The sequence below is a fragment of the Neolamprologus multifasciatus genome, chromosome 11, assembly GCF_963576455.1.
Source record: "Neolamprologus multifasciatus chromosome 11, fNeoMul1.2, whole genome shotgun sequence".
Taxonomy (NCBI): Eukaryota; Metazoa; Chordata; class Actinopteri; order Cichliformes; family Cichlidae; genus Neolamprologus; species Neolamprologus multifasciatus.
Window position 1 is genome coordinate 13746408 of NC_140449.1, and position 19231 is coordinate 13765638.

General features: G+C 40.3%; 2 protein-coding genes across 6 annotated transcripts in view; one reads left to right on the forward strand and one right to left on the reverse strand.

Moving 5' to 3' along the window:
• Positions 1-5291, forward strand: part of LOC146507959 (zinc finger protein 236) — a 57250-nt gene extending 51959 nt beyond the window's left edge. Inside the window, exon 32 of the mRNA XM_085176544.1 lies at positions 1156-5291. Within this exon, the coding sequence (XP_085032670.1) occupies positions 1156-1277 (122 nt within the window). The 3' untranslated portion in view covers positions 1278-5291. The remainder of the gene's footprint in view (positions 1-1155) is intronic.
• Positions 4469-19165, reverse strand: LOC146507960 (myelin basic protein-like). Of its 5 annotated transcripts, XM_085176546.1 has the most exons (7): positions 19046-19165; positions 12108-12212; positions 11400-11426; positions 10781-10810; positions 9057-9140; positions 8914-8932; positions 4469-5509 (listed from the first exon to the last, which is right to left on the reverse strand). In XM_085176546.1, exons 1-6 carry the CDS (start codon positions 19163-19165, stop codon positions 8930-8932), a joined length of 369 nt encoding a protein of 122 aa, XP_085032672.1. In that variant the 3' UTR covers positions 4469-5509; positions 8914-8929. The 5 variants fall into 5 exon arrangements, with proteins under 5 accessions (XP_085032672.1, XP_085032676.1, XP_085032671.1 ...); XM_085176550.1 differs by lacking the exon at positions 10781-10810; XM_085176545.1 differs by lacking the exon at positions 8914-8932.
• Between the last annotated feature and the right edge of the window lie 66 nt (positions 19166-19231).

Below are 19231 nucleotides of genomic sequence, written 5' to 3' on the forward strand. Positions count from 1 at the left end.
GAAGTGTTAAGTGCCTAACTTGGAAAGACCTTCAGAAAGCCTGGCAAACTATTGCTCAAGACTATTTTATAACATTAAAAAAAAGTCTGGCTGGAAACATATTGTCTACATTTATGACCCTGCAAGATCCCCACACGTTGCAAAGTTATCAAGTCTTTGTCCATCAACATGTTGCAAGATGTAAGAGGGTGACAGACTTGTCTTTTCAAAGTCATCTCAAAGTGTATGATGGGCATAAGGACTTTGAGTATTTTTCCCATGACCCCTTTGGAAAGCTTTTACTTTATTCTTTGTAAAACCACGAGAGATGAAGCCCCCCCCCCCCCTCCCAAAAAATCTTTTAATCTTTTTTATTCTTTTCATTTTTCATTTCAACACTTTTCAGTCAGACTTGAGCATTGTTTCAGTGAGGAATAAGGGCAGCAACACTCCTGAGAGCCTCGATATGATCTTTTTGCTCTTAACACATTTTGTCATTGTGGAATTGAAAAATTCAAAAAGAGCTTTTAAAGCAGAAAGCTATATTATATATTTTAATATGAATACTTCCCAGTATTCCATCTGTGACTTCACACAACTGCAGGCTCATCAGCAAGGTTAAAATATTCAGGAAAAAAAATGGAATATTTGTCTCTTTGCTATTCGAGTCATGTGTCTGCTTCAAAGAGTAAGCTTCAGCCCTTTCTGTTCTGAAAAACAGTATTCAGCCTAATGAATATTTGTTTGAAGTGTTTCAGATAATGAAATGATTCTAAAATATTAATAAAGGACTGTGAGGTCTGTAGCGGTAGAAAAAAAACGTCCGCCAAGTTGACTTATTGTTGTTTTATACTGTGACACGAGTCTCAGATCATATTTACAGGAACTCTCTGTGTCTGTCACATCCTGTCGTGTAGTCGGGGGTGCTGTTTTTTCAGACTGAAGGCTAACAGTGAGGATGAGGGTACATTAAAACAAATGATGGAACAGCGCAGAGAGGAAAAGGCTGCTTTTGATTCTCATTTGCATGACAGCCACTGGTAAATTGAGTCAGGCATCAGAGCTGATGGTGCTGCTCTACCAACGTGTGTGTTAATGAGTTTTTGCCAATGCTGAAGAGAATTTCACTGGAAGAATCGTGCAAATCCACTCATTTTTCCCTCTTTCTGCTTCCAGGTCAAATACAAGATGTGCCCCTGGGCCAAGAGGAAGTGTCGCCTCGGGTTGAGGTGACCCCTGAACTTGACCTGGAAGTGGTTCCTGAAGCAACAGGAGACTGGCCGAACGTCTTCTCCTGACCGCAGCCCGCATGACTGCCAAGTATCAGAAAGCACTGCAGAGTCTCATGAGCACTTACTGGCTAAACAGCAAAGCTTTGCCAAACACAATAATCCTCTGAAAGGGGCTGTGTGGCTGGAAACGGATTTGAGGCTCCACCATCAGCTGAAGTGAATAGCGTTCATCATTTCTTTTCGTTACTGTTCTGCTCGGATCTCGGCATTCATGTGGATGTTTCTTTGACACCTGGCACCCAGCTAAGCTTTGTTGCTGACCAAATGCACCTCTACTCTCCGGCCTACTTCTGCAGGGCAGTGGAGCCCCGCCACCTCTCAGAAATTACTCAAGAAACTTATCAAAAAGCCCTTCAAATTCCCCAAATCCCACTTGGATTGTGCAGCTACAATCTGAACTTGGAGAACTCCAGGGCCCACCCGACTGTAGACAGACACCCCCATAGCGCCTGTCTCCATCTAAAAATGGGTCAGAGCTATTTCAGAAACACAAGGAGGACCTGCACAATATCAGTCAGGTGGTCTTAATGCTGTACATTCAAGTCCTCTGTCCTTGTAGCGGTCCCTGGCTGTTTATTCAATTCAGCATCAAAGCAAGGGGAGTCTGGCTCCCTCTGATTGGCCTAATGACTTTTATCCGTTCTGCTGCGGTCTGATTGTCATCAGTATGATAACCGCTGGAGAGGTTTGGTTCAGGGAACACGGGCATCCTAGATAAGTCTCCACTCTGGAGACAGAGGTCTCCCTCTAATGCCGGCCCTGCTGGAAATAGAGGAAACTGGAGCGTGCTGCAGAAACTCCCCAGCGACCAGTGTCGTCTCTTCTTCGGTGGTGTGCTCACAGGGAGCTGCAGGCAGCTTATTGCTGTCATGGCCTAAAAGCAACCGTCTTACAGTACATAAGACAGAAAGCACTTCTTTTCTACTGGTTTACTTTTGTCATATTTATACTGTACATATTTCATCTCCGAGTGAAATGTTTCTTTTCGATTGATGTTTTAGTTTGAAAACAGCGGCTCACTGTGAAAGCTGCGCCATTTTCCAGGTTCTTGATTGAGGACTGCAACACTTTTTCTTTACTGTGTCTCACTTTGTAAATAGTGTAGTTAGATGGGGTATATTTTTTGATGAACCACCACAACACAGATTATTGGATATATATAATTTGAGCATTAGGTTGCATTTGTTATGAAGCAAAGCCAATGTACAGCTGTTTCTTCTTCTTTTCTATTGTCCATAATAAGTTAAGATTAAAGTAATTTTTCTACTAATTAAAGCTGGTTGTTTGTTCATTACTATGAATTACAGATAGAATAAACTGTTTTGACATTTTAGATAATGGGGGCTTATCGGCTTTGTTGCCAAGAGTCAAATGAGGACAGTTGCTTTTGCACAGGGGGAGCATTCAGGCAATATAAAAAGGCGGTCCCCTGCTGATTTTGTGCTGCTTATCTGAGTCAGTGTGCAAGCAAAAAAAAAAAGCTATAGCTATCAAGCTATTTTTATAAACTGCCTCTGCAGGTGCGAAATGTGACAGGGAATGTGCTCATAAGTCACTCAAGACCTGCACACTAGATTTTGGCGAGTGGATTCAAACGGAGCATTTTTAACAAGAAAATTCCAGAAGGCACCTGGAGTCATAACCGTGGTCGGCTTGAGCAACAAGCCCGGCCTTGCTCTGATTTGTTGGGTAGAGGCAGTGCTTCTACATAAAAATACAAAGTAGCTGTTTGCTGGATTTGACCCAACACCAGTGTTGAAATAGAACGAGTCAACAACAGTTTTTTGGACCAAACATGATGTAATCTATTCACTGGTGAGTTTGTGATCTGGATGTAGGAACTCCTGGCACAATTTTCACACAATTAAAATGTCTTTTTTTCGTTGTCTCTGTACAAAACCACAGTGGGGATTTTAAATCAAACAGTCAATATGCGGTTGAAGTCCAGACTTTCAGCATCTCGAGGGAGGAAACTTCAGCTTATAGATGTCAGGATTTTCATGCATGTCTTAAAAACAGACCTTATAATTAAAATCATACTCCAGAGCATCTGGAAATGGGGTCAACATATTAAAAATGGTTGTAATTCCTGAACAGTTAATGCAGTACTTTTCTTAAAGTCTTTGAAAGTCTGCACTTCAATCACATCCTGAGTGTTTGATAGTCCACAGCAAACTCTGGACCTATCTGTACCTCTTTTCTATATCGTCACATAAAACAGACAAATATCCATGTTGGGTTACTCCATCCTGTTTTCCATTAACTTCCCCATTCACTGTGCAACTACAATAGATTTCCCCAGTTTCAAATTAGAACTCATACAGCTGTTACATGGCTGGTGTTTCTGTGGCCTCTGATTCACTTTTGAATAATCACTCCAAAATGACGTGGAAAAGGAAGAAAAAAACATGTTTAGAGGGCTGTGTTTATCTACTTTAATTATGAAAGCTGTGGTAAAGAGAATTTCACACGTATCCTCTTGGGGGAAATGCATTCATACTTTCAATGCTCCAGCAAGCTTTTGTACTTCAGTAATTTCAGCATGACATGAAACTGCATATACTCTGTGTGATTACACATGTGCTAGAATAGCGAGCAGGTACTCCATCTGCTCCGGTCATGAGCTCGGAAAGCTTGGCCCAAATAGTGATTACCAGGTGAATCACGAATTTAGGCTTAATGGGAAAAAAAAAAGACTGGCATGTCTTTGTTTGGCGTGACCTTGTTACATCACTTTGTTTCACTGTTTTTTGTTGGGTTTTTTTTTTTTTTAAAAGATGCATCTTTTTCTGCTCTAGACAAAAAGACACAATGCAGTCAGTAGAGCTGGTTTTATATATTTATATATATATATAGATATATATATATTTTTAAATGTTTTATTCTCAGTTAAGTGGCAGGTCATGTTTTATTACACATACAGTAATGAGGAGGAAGTTTACATTCATTCTCAGGGTCCTTTCAGAACAAAGAAAAACAACACAGCTCTCAGAAGGCTCAAGCAAACAGGGGGCGGGTGGGGACGCTGCAGATCACACATGGCTGCTTTTGGAAGATGGATGGAACAGCACAAAACTGGTGCTGCTGAGCTTCTTCTTCTTTTTCTTGTTTGTTTTTTTTTACAGAAAACTCACAAATTGTCAAAAAGAACAAAAACACCTCATAATGTGTCATTACAAAGTTAGTTACAGAGCACCTTTTTGAAATTGTGTGTTTTTTATTATCCACATGAAGGAAAAAACAGCACATTGTATTTGGTAGTCAGGAGGAAAGGCACTTATTGTTGAGCTTTTTTTTTTTTAAATGAATTCAGTTTACAGTATCTGTGCCAAACAGGAGACAGAAGCAATGAGATGAGGAGACTTACAGTACACTAAAGCATTGAAGAAAGGTCTGAATGTGGCATCGTGATTCAGATTCAAGGTTTTAAAAAAGGTGGAAAACTGCACTGTTATGTGTGGACAGGTAGATTAGTCATTATCTCATAGACTGAAAAAGACTACAGGAGAAACTCAATTTAGAAAATTTAGAAACTTTTACAACAAAACTCCAGATTCAGCCTTAGGTCCTATGATGACAAACGCAGATCAACGTACATGTAGGACAGGACGCTTAACTTAAGTGACGTAGACAGCGTGACGAGACAGAAAACCGCTTTTCTCTAAAACAGAAGTGACCCGGTCTTTTCACCCGATCGGCAGACGGCAATGACGGTCAAGTCAGTCGGACTTGCACCGGCCCTAACCTTCAGCTCTCCGGGTCTGCTTCAGTTTTAGCCACCTTGTGTTAGAAAGAAATACATGGAGACGTCCACAGAAACCCAAATACACATGTATATATAGAGGGGTGGGGGCGTTCAGGCTGCACATGTGAGCGGCTTCGGGATCAACTTCGGCAAACGGTTCACACCGGTGATGATGACTGCATAGACTTAGCACAATGCAATACAGGGAAAGGAGGGAGGAGACAGATTGTGTCGCTATCTACCAGCCAAAAGAGTGTTTGGGGCGGTGGGGGGGGGTGGGGTGGAAAGAAATGAGGGATTTAGTGAGCATTACAGTGTTAACAGAGGTGGAAGGGAAGGTGAGTCTAAGGGATGACTAAGATTTCCTTGTTTTCTTCCTCTTTTTTTTTTTTTTTTAAACACCCCCCGTGCTCTTGAACGCCTTCCGTCGTGCTGTTGGAAGGGGCTGTACAGATGGACCTCAGCGTTTGGCTGGAGAAGCACTCCTGCTTCCCTGCATAAGACAAGACACATGATGAATATGTGCACATGACATGTCGGCTTCAGCACTAAAAGAGAGCCCTCCGGTCATTTTGCACAGAGTGTAATTACAGTATTCACTTAAGCACTTTGCAGACAAATCCACGAATAGATCATTCAGCTAATAACTTCTGAATGAAAAAAACAGCCTTCACTGTGAATGACGGTCATTATAAGCCATCAGCCTTGTGAAAAGATAAGCTGCCCAGATAAGTTGCTGTTTCTCTTTTGAATACATGATTTCATCAGCTTTCCATTAAGCCTGAAATTGACACACATCGATGAATTAACCAACCTTCAGGCTTTTTATCTCCCATATGTTCTCAAACTGAACAATGACCTTAACATTAACAAGTCTGAGTAATCATTTAAGGTGAGAATTGAGCAGGTTAGGCCTCGGTCACACAAGCCTAGAGACCAGCCAATGACTCCCCCGGACTGCTGGAAAAAAATGTTAATGTTAAACCCACAGCCCACACAATCTTAAACCTTTACTCTAATCAAAATACAAGAGAAAGTGATGCATTTGCTTGAAAATCTTATTAGCTAAAGTTAAAGTCATAAGCAATGTGTTAAGACCAATGTGTCACCCACCTGCATCTGGGAAACAAACTTCAATTCAAGAGCAGTAAATTTAGGTCAGTGTAATGAGTAATATCACAAACTAACCACCTCCTCTGGCCAGTTTCAATTTATTTTTTATATAAATGCATTTAGATAACAATGTAACTGAAACATGTAACTGTTTCCATGGTCTAAGGAGCTTGGAAAGAAAAGCGTCTGGACTTCTTTAAGTTACTTGAAGACGTTTCACCTCTCATCCGAGAAGCTGCTTCAGTTCTAGGGTCAAATGGTGGAGAGTCCCAGATTTAAGCCCAGTGTATTTCAGACCCAGCAACACACTCAGACAAAAACTGGTTCATCCAAAAGACAAAACTCCTAAACACAAACTTAACAATGTGGTGTATGCTGTACAGTGCAGCGAGGAAGGCCCAGACCGCTACATTGGAGAGACCAAACAGCCACTTCACAAGCGCATGGCACAACATAGAAGAGCCACCTCCACAGGACAAGACTCAGCAGTCTATCTGCATCTTAAGGATAAAGGTCACTCTTTCAAGGATGCTAATGTTCACATTTTGGACAGAGAGGACAGATGGTTTGAAAGAGGAGTGAAACAGGCCATTTATGTCCAGTGTGAGCGACCATCTTTGAACAGAGGCGGTGGTTTACGACACCAACTGTTTGCCATCTATAATCCAGTTTTGAGATTCCTTCCCAGACGCCTTAACGCCCACTTACATCCTGGGCCATCTGAAATCACATGATAGGGTGGGGCCAGGTTTCACAATGAGCTCACCCGAAACCCTGGCTGATTGGGACCCACACCCGTTTTCATGCCTTGGCTCATGTGATTAGAGGATCATCAGGGGATCCTTTTGTCCCTCTTTGGGGGGAAACTCCCACAGGTCTTAAATCTGGGATTCTCCACCATTTGACCCTCAGAACGGAAGAAGCTTCTCGGATGAGAGGTTAAACGTTTTCAAGCAATTTAAAGAAGTCCAGACGCTCCTTAGATGACTGAGAACCTTCACAGAGATGCTGTTTCCATTTAGAATTATGAGAAAGTGTGTCAGAATCTAATATATTTAAGCAATGTTGTGCAATATGGCAAAATGTCTGATGCTGAGGTAAAAGTTATTATGCAAGTGACAGATGTGACTTTCAAAATGACACAAAGTAAAAAAAAAAATGTGTGAACGCAAAACAGAATTGTAAGAAAATGAAACAAAACTAGGGAAAAAGTCTGTGAAAGGTATCAGTCAGAGTTTGTAAAAGATGGGGCTCATCCAACACAGACGAAACATGAGAGCAGGATAGGTTGAAGATCGTTGGCCAGTTGCAAATACATTTGCTTTGTCATCTTCAGAGCAAAGATTTCCAGTCACCCATTGATTTTCATCCCAAAAAGAGTCCAGAGCAGACAGGCTGCTTTTATCTCAGAGCTCTCTCTTTACAGACTTTATAGAATTTATTTTTTTTTCCTGTCTCGCTTGTTCTTGTTCGTGCCTGCTACTCTGCCAGAAAAAGCAAGCAGAGCAAAAGGCATAAAGATTATTCAAATGAGACAAATCTTTACATACTGCAGTAGGAGATAATCCTGCAATGTACAAGGTTTTTTATTCATAAAACAGGGGCTGCTGACTGCTCTAGCCATTTCACATGAAACTCGATATCTGTCCCGAAAGGGAGCGATGGTGTTCGGACGTAAAAACGAACAGAGACAACATGTGAAAACCTAATTAAAAAATGGAAAAAATGACTTTATCTTACTTCCATTTGGGCCTTGCTGCCATTTATGTGTAGAAATGCTGCTGTGATAGCACTAAGCCAACACTGATCAGCCTTATTAGGAAGATTCAAATGGAGCGTCCCAGGAGTGCGTCGCCTCCTGAGCTGTTTACACTCTTGTAGCTCACTGACAACAACTTAGCACTACAGACGGGGATGCTGCCCAGGGGAAATTTGAATATCTCTCCACCTTCAGTAATCGCTAAGCTAAATAACAATCTCAGGTAAAGTCAGAGTTGCTGGCTAATTAAATCCTGTCAGGAAATAACTAGCAGAGCATGAAGACTCACACTCCTCTTCAAGACGTACCAAAACAAATCTAGTTATTAGGAACTGCTCTGGAGGGGCTGTGAAGGCAGCAAAGTGAAGCTGATGGTGAACATATAAAATTTTTAACATAACAGAAACATGCAATCAGCCAGTGCTAATCTATGGGATACACATTAGTACAGACTTGGAACATTATTGCTGTCTGTCTAAGTGACATTCATTTAAATTTTCTCAGCTTCTTTATTATTTTTGCATCAGTTCTCTCATCTGTTTGTAAATTACCTGCATCTTAAACACCAGAGAGTCACACAATAAAACACATTAACAGATGGAGGCAGCGGGAGATCAGCAGCTCCTGTGTTGCTCCTATGTTTTGGCTGCTAATGTGTTTTTTTGTGCCAGTTAATACATTCCCGAACACAAAAAAGAAATAAACTAAACTAAACACTGTATTGCTTGTCACATGATTAATGCCAGACCTTATTTTGTAACAGCATAAAAAAGGGGTTATATTATAAGCATTAGAAATAGTCCCAGCGAAGCCTCATCAAAAGTGGATCTTCTGCATGATTATATCAGCGCTGGCGTAAAGCTTGTAGCGTGCACGATGAACAACTTTGTGTCTAAAAGCTTCTTATTATTCTGCTGCTGCCAGCTTTAGCAATGACATTACAATGGCTTCTAAGCATATCAATGCTGAACAAACGAGCAGTGACTCAAACTCAAGTATCCCTCCACCAAGTATCGGTTACTCACTCTGCTGCTGATATTATCACTGTGGCAAAGAAGAAGACAAGGCACGGAGAGGGATTAGGGAGAATAATTTTCTGTTTGCATTACTAGCGAAGAAAATCAGCATGAAGAAACAGAGAAAGCAGTGTGATTTTATTTATTTTTACCATTTTGAAGATCCTAGTCAGGGTGCCTTTGCCGTCCCCTCCACTGGCCTTCTTGCCTTTAGCAGACTGTGACTTCTGGGGGCCCTGGCAGTGGGAGAGAAGAATTAAAGTGTGTTAAAGGACTCTATCAGAGGATTAAGAGATGGCTGAGCTTTCTGCAGAGAGCCCTGAAGAGATTTCCAGCCCAGCATATGACAATGATAAATTCAGAGTTACAAGGGATGGTTTTCTTCGTGATAGATTGGTGTGCTTTCTAAAAATCGTGTAAATGTTTGCTGAATATGCTGCAATCCGCTGGTGAGGTTTTCATCCAAACATTTGAATTATGCATAAAACCATCAAGCAGCAAATCCAGTTTGTGCTGATTATTTGAATGTCATTTCTTCTGTTTGATAAATAGAAGAGGAGCATTCGTATTATCATAGGTGTTGACATTTAAAACTGCCCTGCATTGATGGATCGGTGTGCCTTTTAAAAACACCCCAAGTGCTGATTGTTAATCAGCATAATCAGTGTTTCAATCTGGTAATATTTCAGACACTAGGATGAAAGTCCTTGGACATTCTTTTCAAGTAGGTGTAAAAATGTAATCAACCCAACATACTGAGGACTGCTCTGAGAAAAGCAGTTAGGGACCGTCTGAAAATTACAGCAGGGAGCTGAGCTTAAATTAGGCTGTCCTCGCAACAGATTCAAATCCTTTTACTCCATTGCCTTTATTCATGTACCACCCTTATGACCCTTGACACATGATGAAAACAAAAACAAAGGCTTTTTCTAAAAGTGTAATTAAGCACTTTATTAGGTGCACCTTGCTACCAATAGTCAGGCAGTTTGTGGTGTTTAAACCAGGGGTCTCAAACCCTAGATGTCAGCACACTTGAATCAAATGATTAGTTCATTATCAGGCCTCTAGAGAACTTCAGGACATGTTGAGGAGGTAATTCAGCCATTTAAATCAGCTCTGTTGGATCAAGGACACATCTAAAACCTGCAGGACACAAGCCAGCGAGGCCTGGTTCGAGACCCCTGGTTTAAACAATGCCCAGTTGGTACTAAAGGGCCCAAAATGCGCCAGGAAAATATTCCTCACATCATTAGACCATCACAAGCCTGAACCAGCTTTAGGTGTGCCTAATAATGTAGCTGGTGAGTATACTTGTGTAATAAATAACTATTTAAACAAATTTGAATACTTGTCTACCTCGGGTCCAAAGAACAACTTCATTCTCTCCCTTGCCAGTAATTTCTGTACAGCCCCTAAGCAAGTCTGCTTTTTCACTTTTACCCACAGTCATCCTGCTGCTGCTTCACATACATGATGGAGACATTAAATTAAATGCGTGCCAAATGAAGCGGAAGGCGGCCTCGCTTCAGTCGTTCTCAAAGTAATTTCTGAAATGCAACAAGGATGATGAAGAGGAGTAGGCCTGTATTATCGTGGATGCACAATATGCGCACATGATGTGGATGAGTCAGGCTGCGAGGTCACCAAATGGAACTGATATACTTTGAAAATGGACTTAAGTCAAGGAAGGAAATGAGGGCATTATCGCTGATGTATGGACAGATTATGAAGGCTTAAGTGGATGATGGAGAGTAAATGGAAAGAGAGCCACAGGCATCATGCTGAAGGCAGTTTGAGAAGATGAACTCAGCTTCCTTCAAGTTTAATTAGGCATGATACCTCCATTTGGATTTTTTTTGTGTTTTAAACCACCTACCAGGCCTATCTTGGCTGCTAGTCCTCTCCACTGGGTGTGTAGAGAAGCGAAAGACAAAGACAAGAGATAGGAGAGAGAGGAGACAAATAGCAAAAAAAGGGTGTCTTACTCAGTGCAAAGGCGGGATGGGAAGGAGAGGAGGCAGGTAGGAGAGTCCATCCAGAGGGAAGGAGGGGAGTCACAGGGTCACAGAGGGGAAGGCAGGTGCAGAGGAGGTGCAAAGGGAGGTAGAGGAAGGAGGAGCAAGGCAGATGCTCACATCAAAAAGAGCACAAATTTAGTGACATTTAGCAAGGAAAGCATTGCCCACAAAGCATAAAGCTGCACATATATGTTCCCCAAGGCTGTTTCTGCACATTTACACATCTCATCTGTATTTACTGTTTCAACCGATGCTCAACGAGCTGACCTTTACTACCTGAAACTGATTCTATTAGAAAACAATAAATAAAACATTACATTTTTAAAAAATGTACTTTTATTCAGTGTCTTTAGACCTTATGATATACCATCCATCCTCTTAACTGCTTGTGCACTTTAGGGTCTGTAGCCTATTGCAGCTGTCATTTCGAATCAAACATAAATGCAGAATCCTTTTAACAAAGTAAAACAGACTCACCCTAGACTTGGGAGGGGCAGGGGACACCTGAAGAAGAGTTAATGACAGAAGGTAAGAAGGTTTTCACAGAACGGTGGCCTGTTCCCGCCGCTTGAATCGTTCATCACGTATAACGGCGAGCAAATTAACGTCGACCTCAGCAAATGAGACAGTTCCAATTAAATAAACAGATCTTGTGACTACAAAATGCCATAATTGATAAAAAGGCGAATAGCCAATAAGAATTGGCACTTTATGTCACGAGATGCTAAACGCACAGTGTGGTCCACCAACCAGCAGCTGGCACTGTTCGATAAGTCCCACAATGGGGTGCAAAGACCGTTAACTGCAAGAACTTCTATTAAAGGCGATTACTTTGATTACTTTTAGGCGATTATCTTGATTTACTTTCTGTATCATACAAGTCCCTAAATCAAAGCAGGGTTTTCTCATGACATTTTCAACGCCACCACTTCTGCAGTGTCCAAATCGCCGCAAGGACTCAACTTTGTTTGACTAAACGTTATTTGACTCATTCTTCATGACGCAGGCGGAAAAGGCTTTTAGTTAGAGACCAAAGGAAGTAATAGGAGAGTAAAGACACAAACACTGAAGAACAACGGAAGAAAAGCCCACGCTGGCAAAAAACATGTCTGACTCAATGTGAAATGTGTGGTGTGAGAGGATATGAGTGTTTCTAAGGTACAGTTCATTTTAGGGATTACTCACAATTGTGCGGAAGAAATGGACCACGGCGTTCTCGGCCCCGCGCTTACGTGGGGAAGTTGCAGAAGCTTTCTGAGGGCCTGGGGAGAGAGCGCCTCGGAAAGAGCCCTGGAAAGAAAAGGGAAGGAAGCATAACAGTAATATGGCTTCACTGACCTTTACTCAGTGTGGCTAGTAATAAATGTCAGCAAGGTTGGGATTTCATGAATCTCTACTTTAGCCAATTGAAAATAATGTCACATATGGTGTTAACTACCTGAAACATGACTAATTTTAGTTTTAATTTTAGAGTGTTTCATAATAGACAGTGCTGCTGCATCAAGGTGTGAATGTCTTCACTCCTGAAAGTCGTGGTGTATTCAGAAGTGGCTGATGATATCATTGTGCAAAATCACTGCACGTCACCTCATAACCTTTAGGGGCAAAACCTCTGGCCACAAGCTATTCAAAACAAAAATGGTACAAAAGAGCTGTTGGAGTTGTCTGTGTTCTCCTGTCAAAGGGTTGATGTCAAAAATAAAGAGTAATTCTCATCCCAAAGTAGAACTAAATGCAGCTAATTGTTTTAAAGTCATGCTTTAAAGGGTACATCGAGGTGACTTTTTATGCCTGTGTGAGAACTGCGGTGTATTTAAAATATTTAACTGATGCAAACATCACGGGGACACAAAAAGGTGGCAGGTGAAATGCATAAAACTAACACAAATAGCGGCAATAAGCAGCAACCCAGAGAAAAAGGAACTAAATTCATTTCCACCTACTCACTGTGTGCTAATGTTAGTGCGTTCATCAGTTTCAGTGACCCTACTAATGTAACAGGAAAACCTGTGTGTGTGTGTGGCAGAGGAGGATTCACATCCATTACCTCACATCAAAGAACCTTAAGGTAACCAAAGGGGGGAAACTTTACTGCCACCACCATTACGCAATCTGAGAGCCATCTGGTGTCACACACACTAACTTTAATGGGTTTTGTTTAAAAAAAAGAAGAAAAGAAAGAAAGAAAAAATGTAAAACTACAAAAAAACTTCCCAGAAACAGGGACGCCCTGTTTTCTTCTCGCATTTCCTCAGTGATGCCTTCGTTGCTCTCTACTGCTTCAGTGCTGACCCTTTAATGCATATGTGTGAGTGGAGGTGTGAATGAAAAAAGTTGAGGAATTTGAGTGATCTCAGTGACTGAGAGGAGAAGAAAAAGTAAAAATTGGCAGGATTTTTGTTGCTATATCCTCATTTTCTGTCAGTTGCCCCCTTTGAGGAGAGTAAATCTTTTTCCTTTTGTTTTCTCTGTTTTGCTCTCTTCTATTTTCTTTATCATTTGGTGAAAAATGTGCCTAATAACTTCCGTAACTGCTCCTGTGAGTGCTTCATCTACATTTCAAGTGAATATTACACATTAGTTTTGAGAGGACAAAAAAAACAAAAACAAAACAAAACAAAAACAGGGGGCGGGGCAGTGTTGCCAACTTAGCGACTTTGTCGCTATATTTAGCGAGTTTTCAGACCCCCTAGCGACTTTTTTCCCAAGAAAAGTCGCTAAAAAAAAGATGTGAAAGCGCATATCGCTTTTACTCTCAACAAGCAGCGGGTGCTGTAACGCAGTCAGTTCTTCTTTTACTCTTATGCTGTTTTGTGGATCAGGTTTAAAACTACTTATAAACACACACACACAAAGTAACTCCACCAGAGTGCCTATTTCGGGTCACTTTTGCCGGTCCAAGCCCGGGTAAAGGAGCAGGGTTGGAATTGTGACATTACAAAAAACAATAATTGCTAAAAGAAATTTAATTTGTAGTTCTAAATAAATTCTAACTGCATTTAGGACGTTTTTTGCTCACTTTATGTCTCGTCCATGATGTTATTTCTCTCTCCAGCAGCGTAGGTTACAATTACATTAGCATGACCAATTATGCAAATTAGGTGATGACGTCATTTAGCGACTTCTAGCGACTTTTAGGACAACCAATAGCGATTTTCCTTACTGAGGAGTTGGCAACACTGGGGCGGGGTCGTCCATTAGTGCCTCTCCTGCTGTTAATGGAGCCATTCGGCTCTTGAGCAAATGATATGGAGGCATTAAAACTACGTTTCTGCAGTGGTGCTGTTCAGCTTATTAAACTTAATTGGCATCTGAAAGAAAGGGCGGTTGCAATCACTGATAGCTTCATGTCTGAAGAGAAACAACATCAAGCAGGTGTGACAGAGTTTATGGATTTGTGTGCTGCTTTCATTTAAGTGTCTGCTAAAGTTCCCTGAGATTTTAGCTCTTTGTGCCAGCCACTTTTCATGTTAAATACTCACATGTTTTTCTATTTCCATTACTTAATTGAGACTGCGCTGAGCTGCCATTATTATTTTAATGAAATAGTTTGACATTTGTCAAATATACTTATGTTTATTTGTCGAGTCTTCAGAGCTCTCATTCATGCTAAATATGGCGATGTAGTTAAGCGACTACTAGCTTAGCACAAAGACTACTATGACAGTTTGAGGGCTACAACAACTGTTTACTCGAGTTTTCAGTTTTGTTAGCTGGGCTAACATTATGTAAATTCAACCTTAAATTTTCATCTCTTTTGTAGCCGCTTCACCAGTCTACAACCATGCAATTTTGGCTCCCCCTTACCGGTTTTGTAGTGACTAAGCAAGGCAGCCATTTATGCAGCAGAAGTAGGTCGATGTTAGCCCGTTAGCTAGCACCTAGCTTAATCCTGCAATAAAGTGGTCACTTGTCAAGGGCTTCATTACTTCTTTACCTTTTGTCATAATTGCCTATCCTGCCTTTAATAAGACTTAATAGACTGTCTTTTTTACCTATGAAATTATAAATGTGACTGGCACCTTACAAGAGAGTGATAACTGGTTACCATATCAAAACTAAGTTGTAGTCAGACATGTCTTGTTTATTGTTGTCCTCAACAATAAACAAAGTTAATATTTGGTTATTTGTAATTTGTAACTTACAAATTGTATTTTCTTTTTAAATTGTCAAACCACTGTGGTTATCACTTAGTACTCAGTGTAGCCTATGCAGTTTTTTTTCTTTTTTTAGAGCAACCAAAGTTGAAAGTAGCGTAGCATTCATTTGAATGTGGTTCCAAGTTTTGGGGAACATTTATTATTCATTTTAAATTCCAATAATTTTCAGTATTACTATCATTTCACCACATTTAAAATTATAACCCACTTTTTGTTTTTTTAACTTAGTGGAGGTAAGAGTTGGAGGTAAACCAGCTACAGTAGCTACAACTAACAAAAAAACCCCAAACAAACCCAAAACAGAACACATTTTTAAAGTCAAAATCATTAGTCATAGTTAATAATACCAATTAATAGCAATACAAGACAATCTGTTTTTGTTTGTTTTAATTGAAACCTCTTCAGTGCTTCCTCCCACCTCATGCTTATCCCCACACACACACACACACTTCCATTATTAGATTGATTATATTTGTCAAGTGGTGCATAACCCAAACACACAGAGGAAACGCTTGAAATGCTTGTACATTTTTTTCCCCCCCAACTGCCGTCCAATCTCCTCAAAAGACAGCATTTGTTTTTAGTCTGCAGTAAGTTACTGTGCCACAGTGGCCGACTTGTTTCTTGGTCTTACATGGCTGAACATAAACTTCTGTTTTCAATCAGCTTTAGGTAATCACTGAACTCAGCTCTGTTGATTTATCTTTTCATTTCATCTTCAGACTCATACAAACAATTCAATCCAGTCATCCATTACTTAGCTCCAAGTAGAAATAAAAAGTAGATCAGCTTTCCAATAACGCCTCATATTTATGTGACTGACTGAACAGTGTAATATAGTATCTTGTCTTCTGGCTCAGCCTTTACAACCAAAAGTATAGTTTAACACGATTTTTTCACCCTTATTTCCCCTCTGATCTGCAGTAAATAAGAGTTACCAGTTGTTAGAGCAGTTAAAATAATTTATTGCACTTAGAACAAGAAAGAGACATTGAGCCAAACACAGTTAAAACAAAAACAATGAGAGCGCTGATGTTGTTAAAGAGTTTTAATCAAGCAAATATCCAAAAAGCTTAAACAAGGTCAGGTTAGGAACAGATCACCGGTCACAGCAGATACAGTTATTACAAAGGCATTACACAGCAGTGGATTATTGCTGGGCCACTGTTGTTTTAAATAAAATCTCAGACTGGATCATGGATCACATGAGAACCTGAGGTGAGCAAAGCAATGAGACAGGGGGTCGCAGAGCCCCTCTCCCCCATCCCAAGACACTGGCATTATAAGAGTCCTCAAAACATTGGGCTCCAGCTGTGAGCTGTCCTGTAAAAAGCCTGACACTACTGCACCAGAATATGACTCACTGTGCATGCCATTCAACAAATTAGGAGGCAAATTAAGACTTCATAATTATTCTCAGTTCTTTACGAGTCTTCATTTCTGCTTGAATAGCTAATGCTCATGCAAACGTAATTTTCTCTCCAATTAGCACATCATTATCCCTGTTTGAAATAATCAAATCCCATCACTAATCAGATGCAGATTAACTGCAGCTGTATTGTGTCCTAAGACCTGAGTTTGTTTTTTATGGCGTCTTCTAACAACTTTAGACTACTTGGGGACAGTCTTTATATCTTCTCAAAGCCCCGACTCAGGTTTAGATTGAAAAATATGTAAATAAATCAGACAGAAAGAACATTAATAAGCATGAGGGATCAGTGTGCAATAGACTCCACATCTGCCGGTATGAAAACAATTCAACTCTACTGAAATAAGCATGCATATTCACAATCCAACGAGAAACACTGAGACAATCTGTCTTACTAATACTGCAGCCCGCAAGTCAAAGTATGCATCAGGAACGTCTGTGGAGAATCTGTGCACACAGACTAGATACTGAGATTCAAAAATATCTGTCTTTAAGAGGAAATCTTTCTGGAAAAATAAATGTTTGCAGCCAAAAATTAGTGCAGGTTTTTTTTTCTTCCTGTGTTTGTTTTGCTAGAGGCAACAGAGGTGAGACCAACCTATCATTTACTTGAGATGCGAGCACTCGTTCATTTGAAGGCAAATCCTCGGTGAACACATAAATATATATTTATAGTTTGTCTTTTGTAGACTCGCCATCAATACGAGAAATAAGATACAATTTCATGGCCACGGCAAGAATGAGAAAAATCAAACAAACACGGCAGCGAATTAAGAGCTGACATTACACGAACGCTTCATAATTTGTTCTGTCGACATGTTCCCTGATTTTTTTTTCCAAAGTAAAACAATGTCTGATCATCTGAACAGGCTAGGGAAAAAAAAAAAAAAAAAAAGAACTGTGATATATATATATATATATATATATATATATATATATATATATATATATATATATATATATATATAACCCCATTTTATCCTGAATCTTACACTGAAAACAATTTCATGGCTGGCATAAGGCAAAGGGAAAAATGCATATTTCATGCTGTTCAATGATTTCTCTGCAATTATTATGTGCCAAAGCACTCTGATTAGCACTCTGCAAGGTTAGAAGAGCTTTACAAAAGGAAAAAGCATACAATCAGAGAGAGATTGTTGCCCACAGGAATAAGCTCGCCATACCATATGATTCCTTTCAAACTATTATCATGTTTTCAGACAGCTGTCACAGCGAGTAGACGTGACTCGTGATGGATCATACAGATCAAGCGCACTTCCATTTCTTCTTTCTCAGAGAACTACATTGCAGGCTCAGGTTGCTGCAGTAGCATCATCAAGACAAGTAGATATACTGCGCTGTGTGGTAAACTCTCTGCGCTCATAAACCAGATTAGGTGCTGAAGCTTGGAATTTTCTATTTTGTCACCACCTCCAGAGAGCATCGCTGAATGGACCGAAAGCGAGTGGAGCCGGCTGAGCTGTGGCAACGCTGCCAAGACTGGTGCCAGGAGAATAAATGTTCAGACTATTGGCAGACACTATAGCAACATATATAAAAAAAATGTTTTTTTAAAAAATGGGATTTTCTTTCTCTCTTTCTTCTTAATTTTTTGAACAAAGTGGGCCTCACAGGAATACTGTTAAAGATTTGCTACTGTTCATAAAGGAGGTCATCTCGACAACATCGCAGTACATGGTTATTAGAAAGCAGCGCAGGCTCAGATGCTTCATAATCGCTCGCCTGCCAGACAAGCCTGTTCTTTCTTAATAGGATGCAGACTTGTATATTCCCAAACCTGGGATGATATTAAGCTCCTACACTAATATACTTATTTATATGCTAATACACTGTACATGTACTACTTGTTTGATCAGTTGTAGCATCATTTCATCCTCAACTTTGAAAGTGACTTAGCAGACTGTGGCAACGTGCAAACAGTAGTGAAGTACCTCCCTGTGGCTCGTTTATCAAATTATAGCTTAAAAAAAAATTACATATAAGGAGGTGAATTTCCCAGCTTATCATCACCATCATTGCAAAAAGTACCTGAACTGAGCTGTTCTCCAGTTTGACAAACGTTCCAATTAACAACAAGCTTAATGACAGCAACATGTGAAACACTATAACGTTACATCTAGAGATATTAGATCTGACTGAAGATGAAAATGCTATTAATGTCAGTACCATTCAAATAAACAGAATAAAGAAATATTCTTAAATGGGTCAAAATCACAGCGTCTTTAGAATTAAAACAAAACAAAACAAAAAAAACCGAAGAAAATAACTCCCGCCCAAAGTCATTATCCAGTGTCGATTCAGGATCAGCCAGTTAATGTGAATCGCGTGACAATGTCAGACTTTGGTTTAACATAAAATCAACAGTAAAACCAACACTATTATACATGACAGATATCTGACAACAGATTCTAACAATGTGTGTTAGCGAATCACAAGTAACAAGTGGTTCTGGGAGCCACTCTGCAGAACAAACTAAGGTACATAAGAAGGACTGAATCTCTTGGTTTCCTCACCTTGCCCTTCCTCTTCTTGTCCCCTCCAAAGAACTTTCCAATCTGATCCAGGAGGCCGGGGTTCTTCTTCCTCCGACCCAGGCCGAAGGCGGCCTGTGCAGAGCTGCTTGCGGATGCCATGGTTGTATTAGCAGTTGGTATTACGCTTGTGTTTGTCAAATGTGGGGTTCTTGCGTCTCTCTTAAA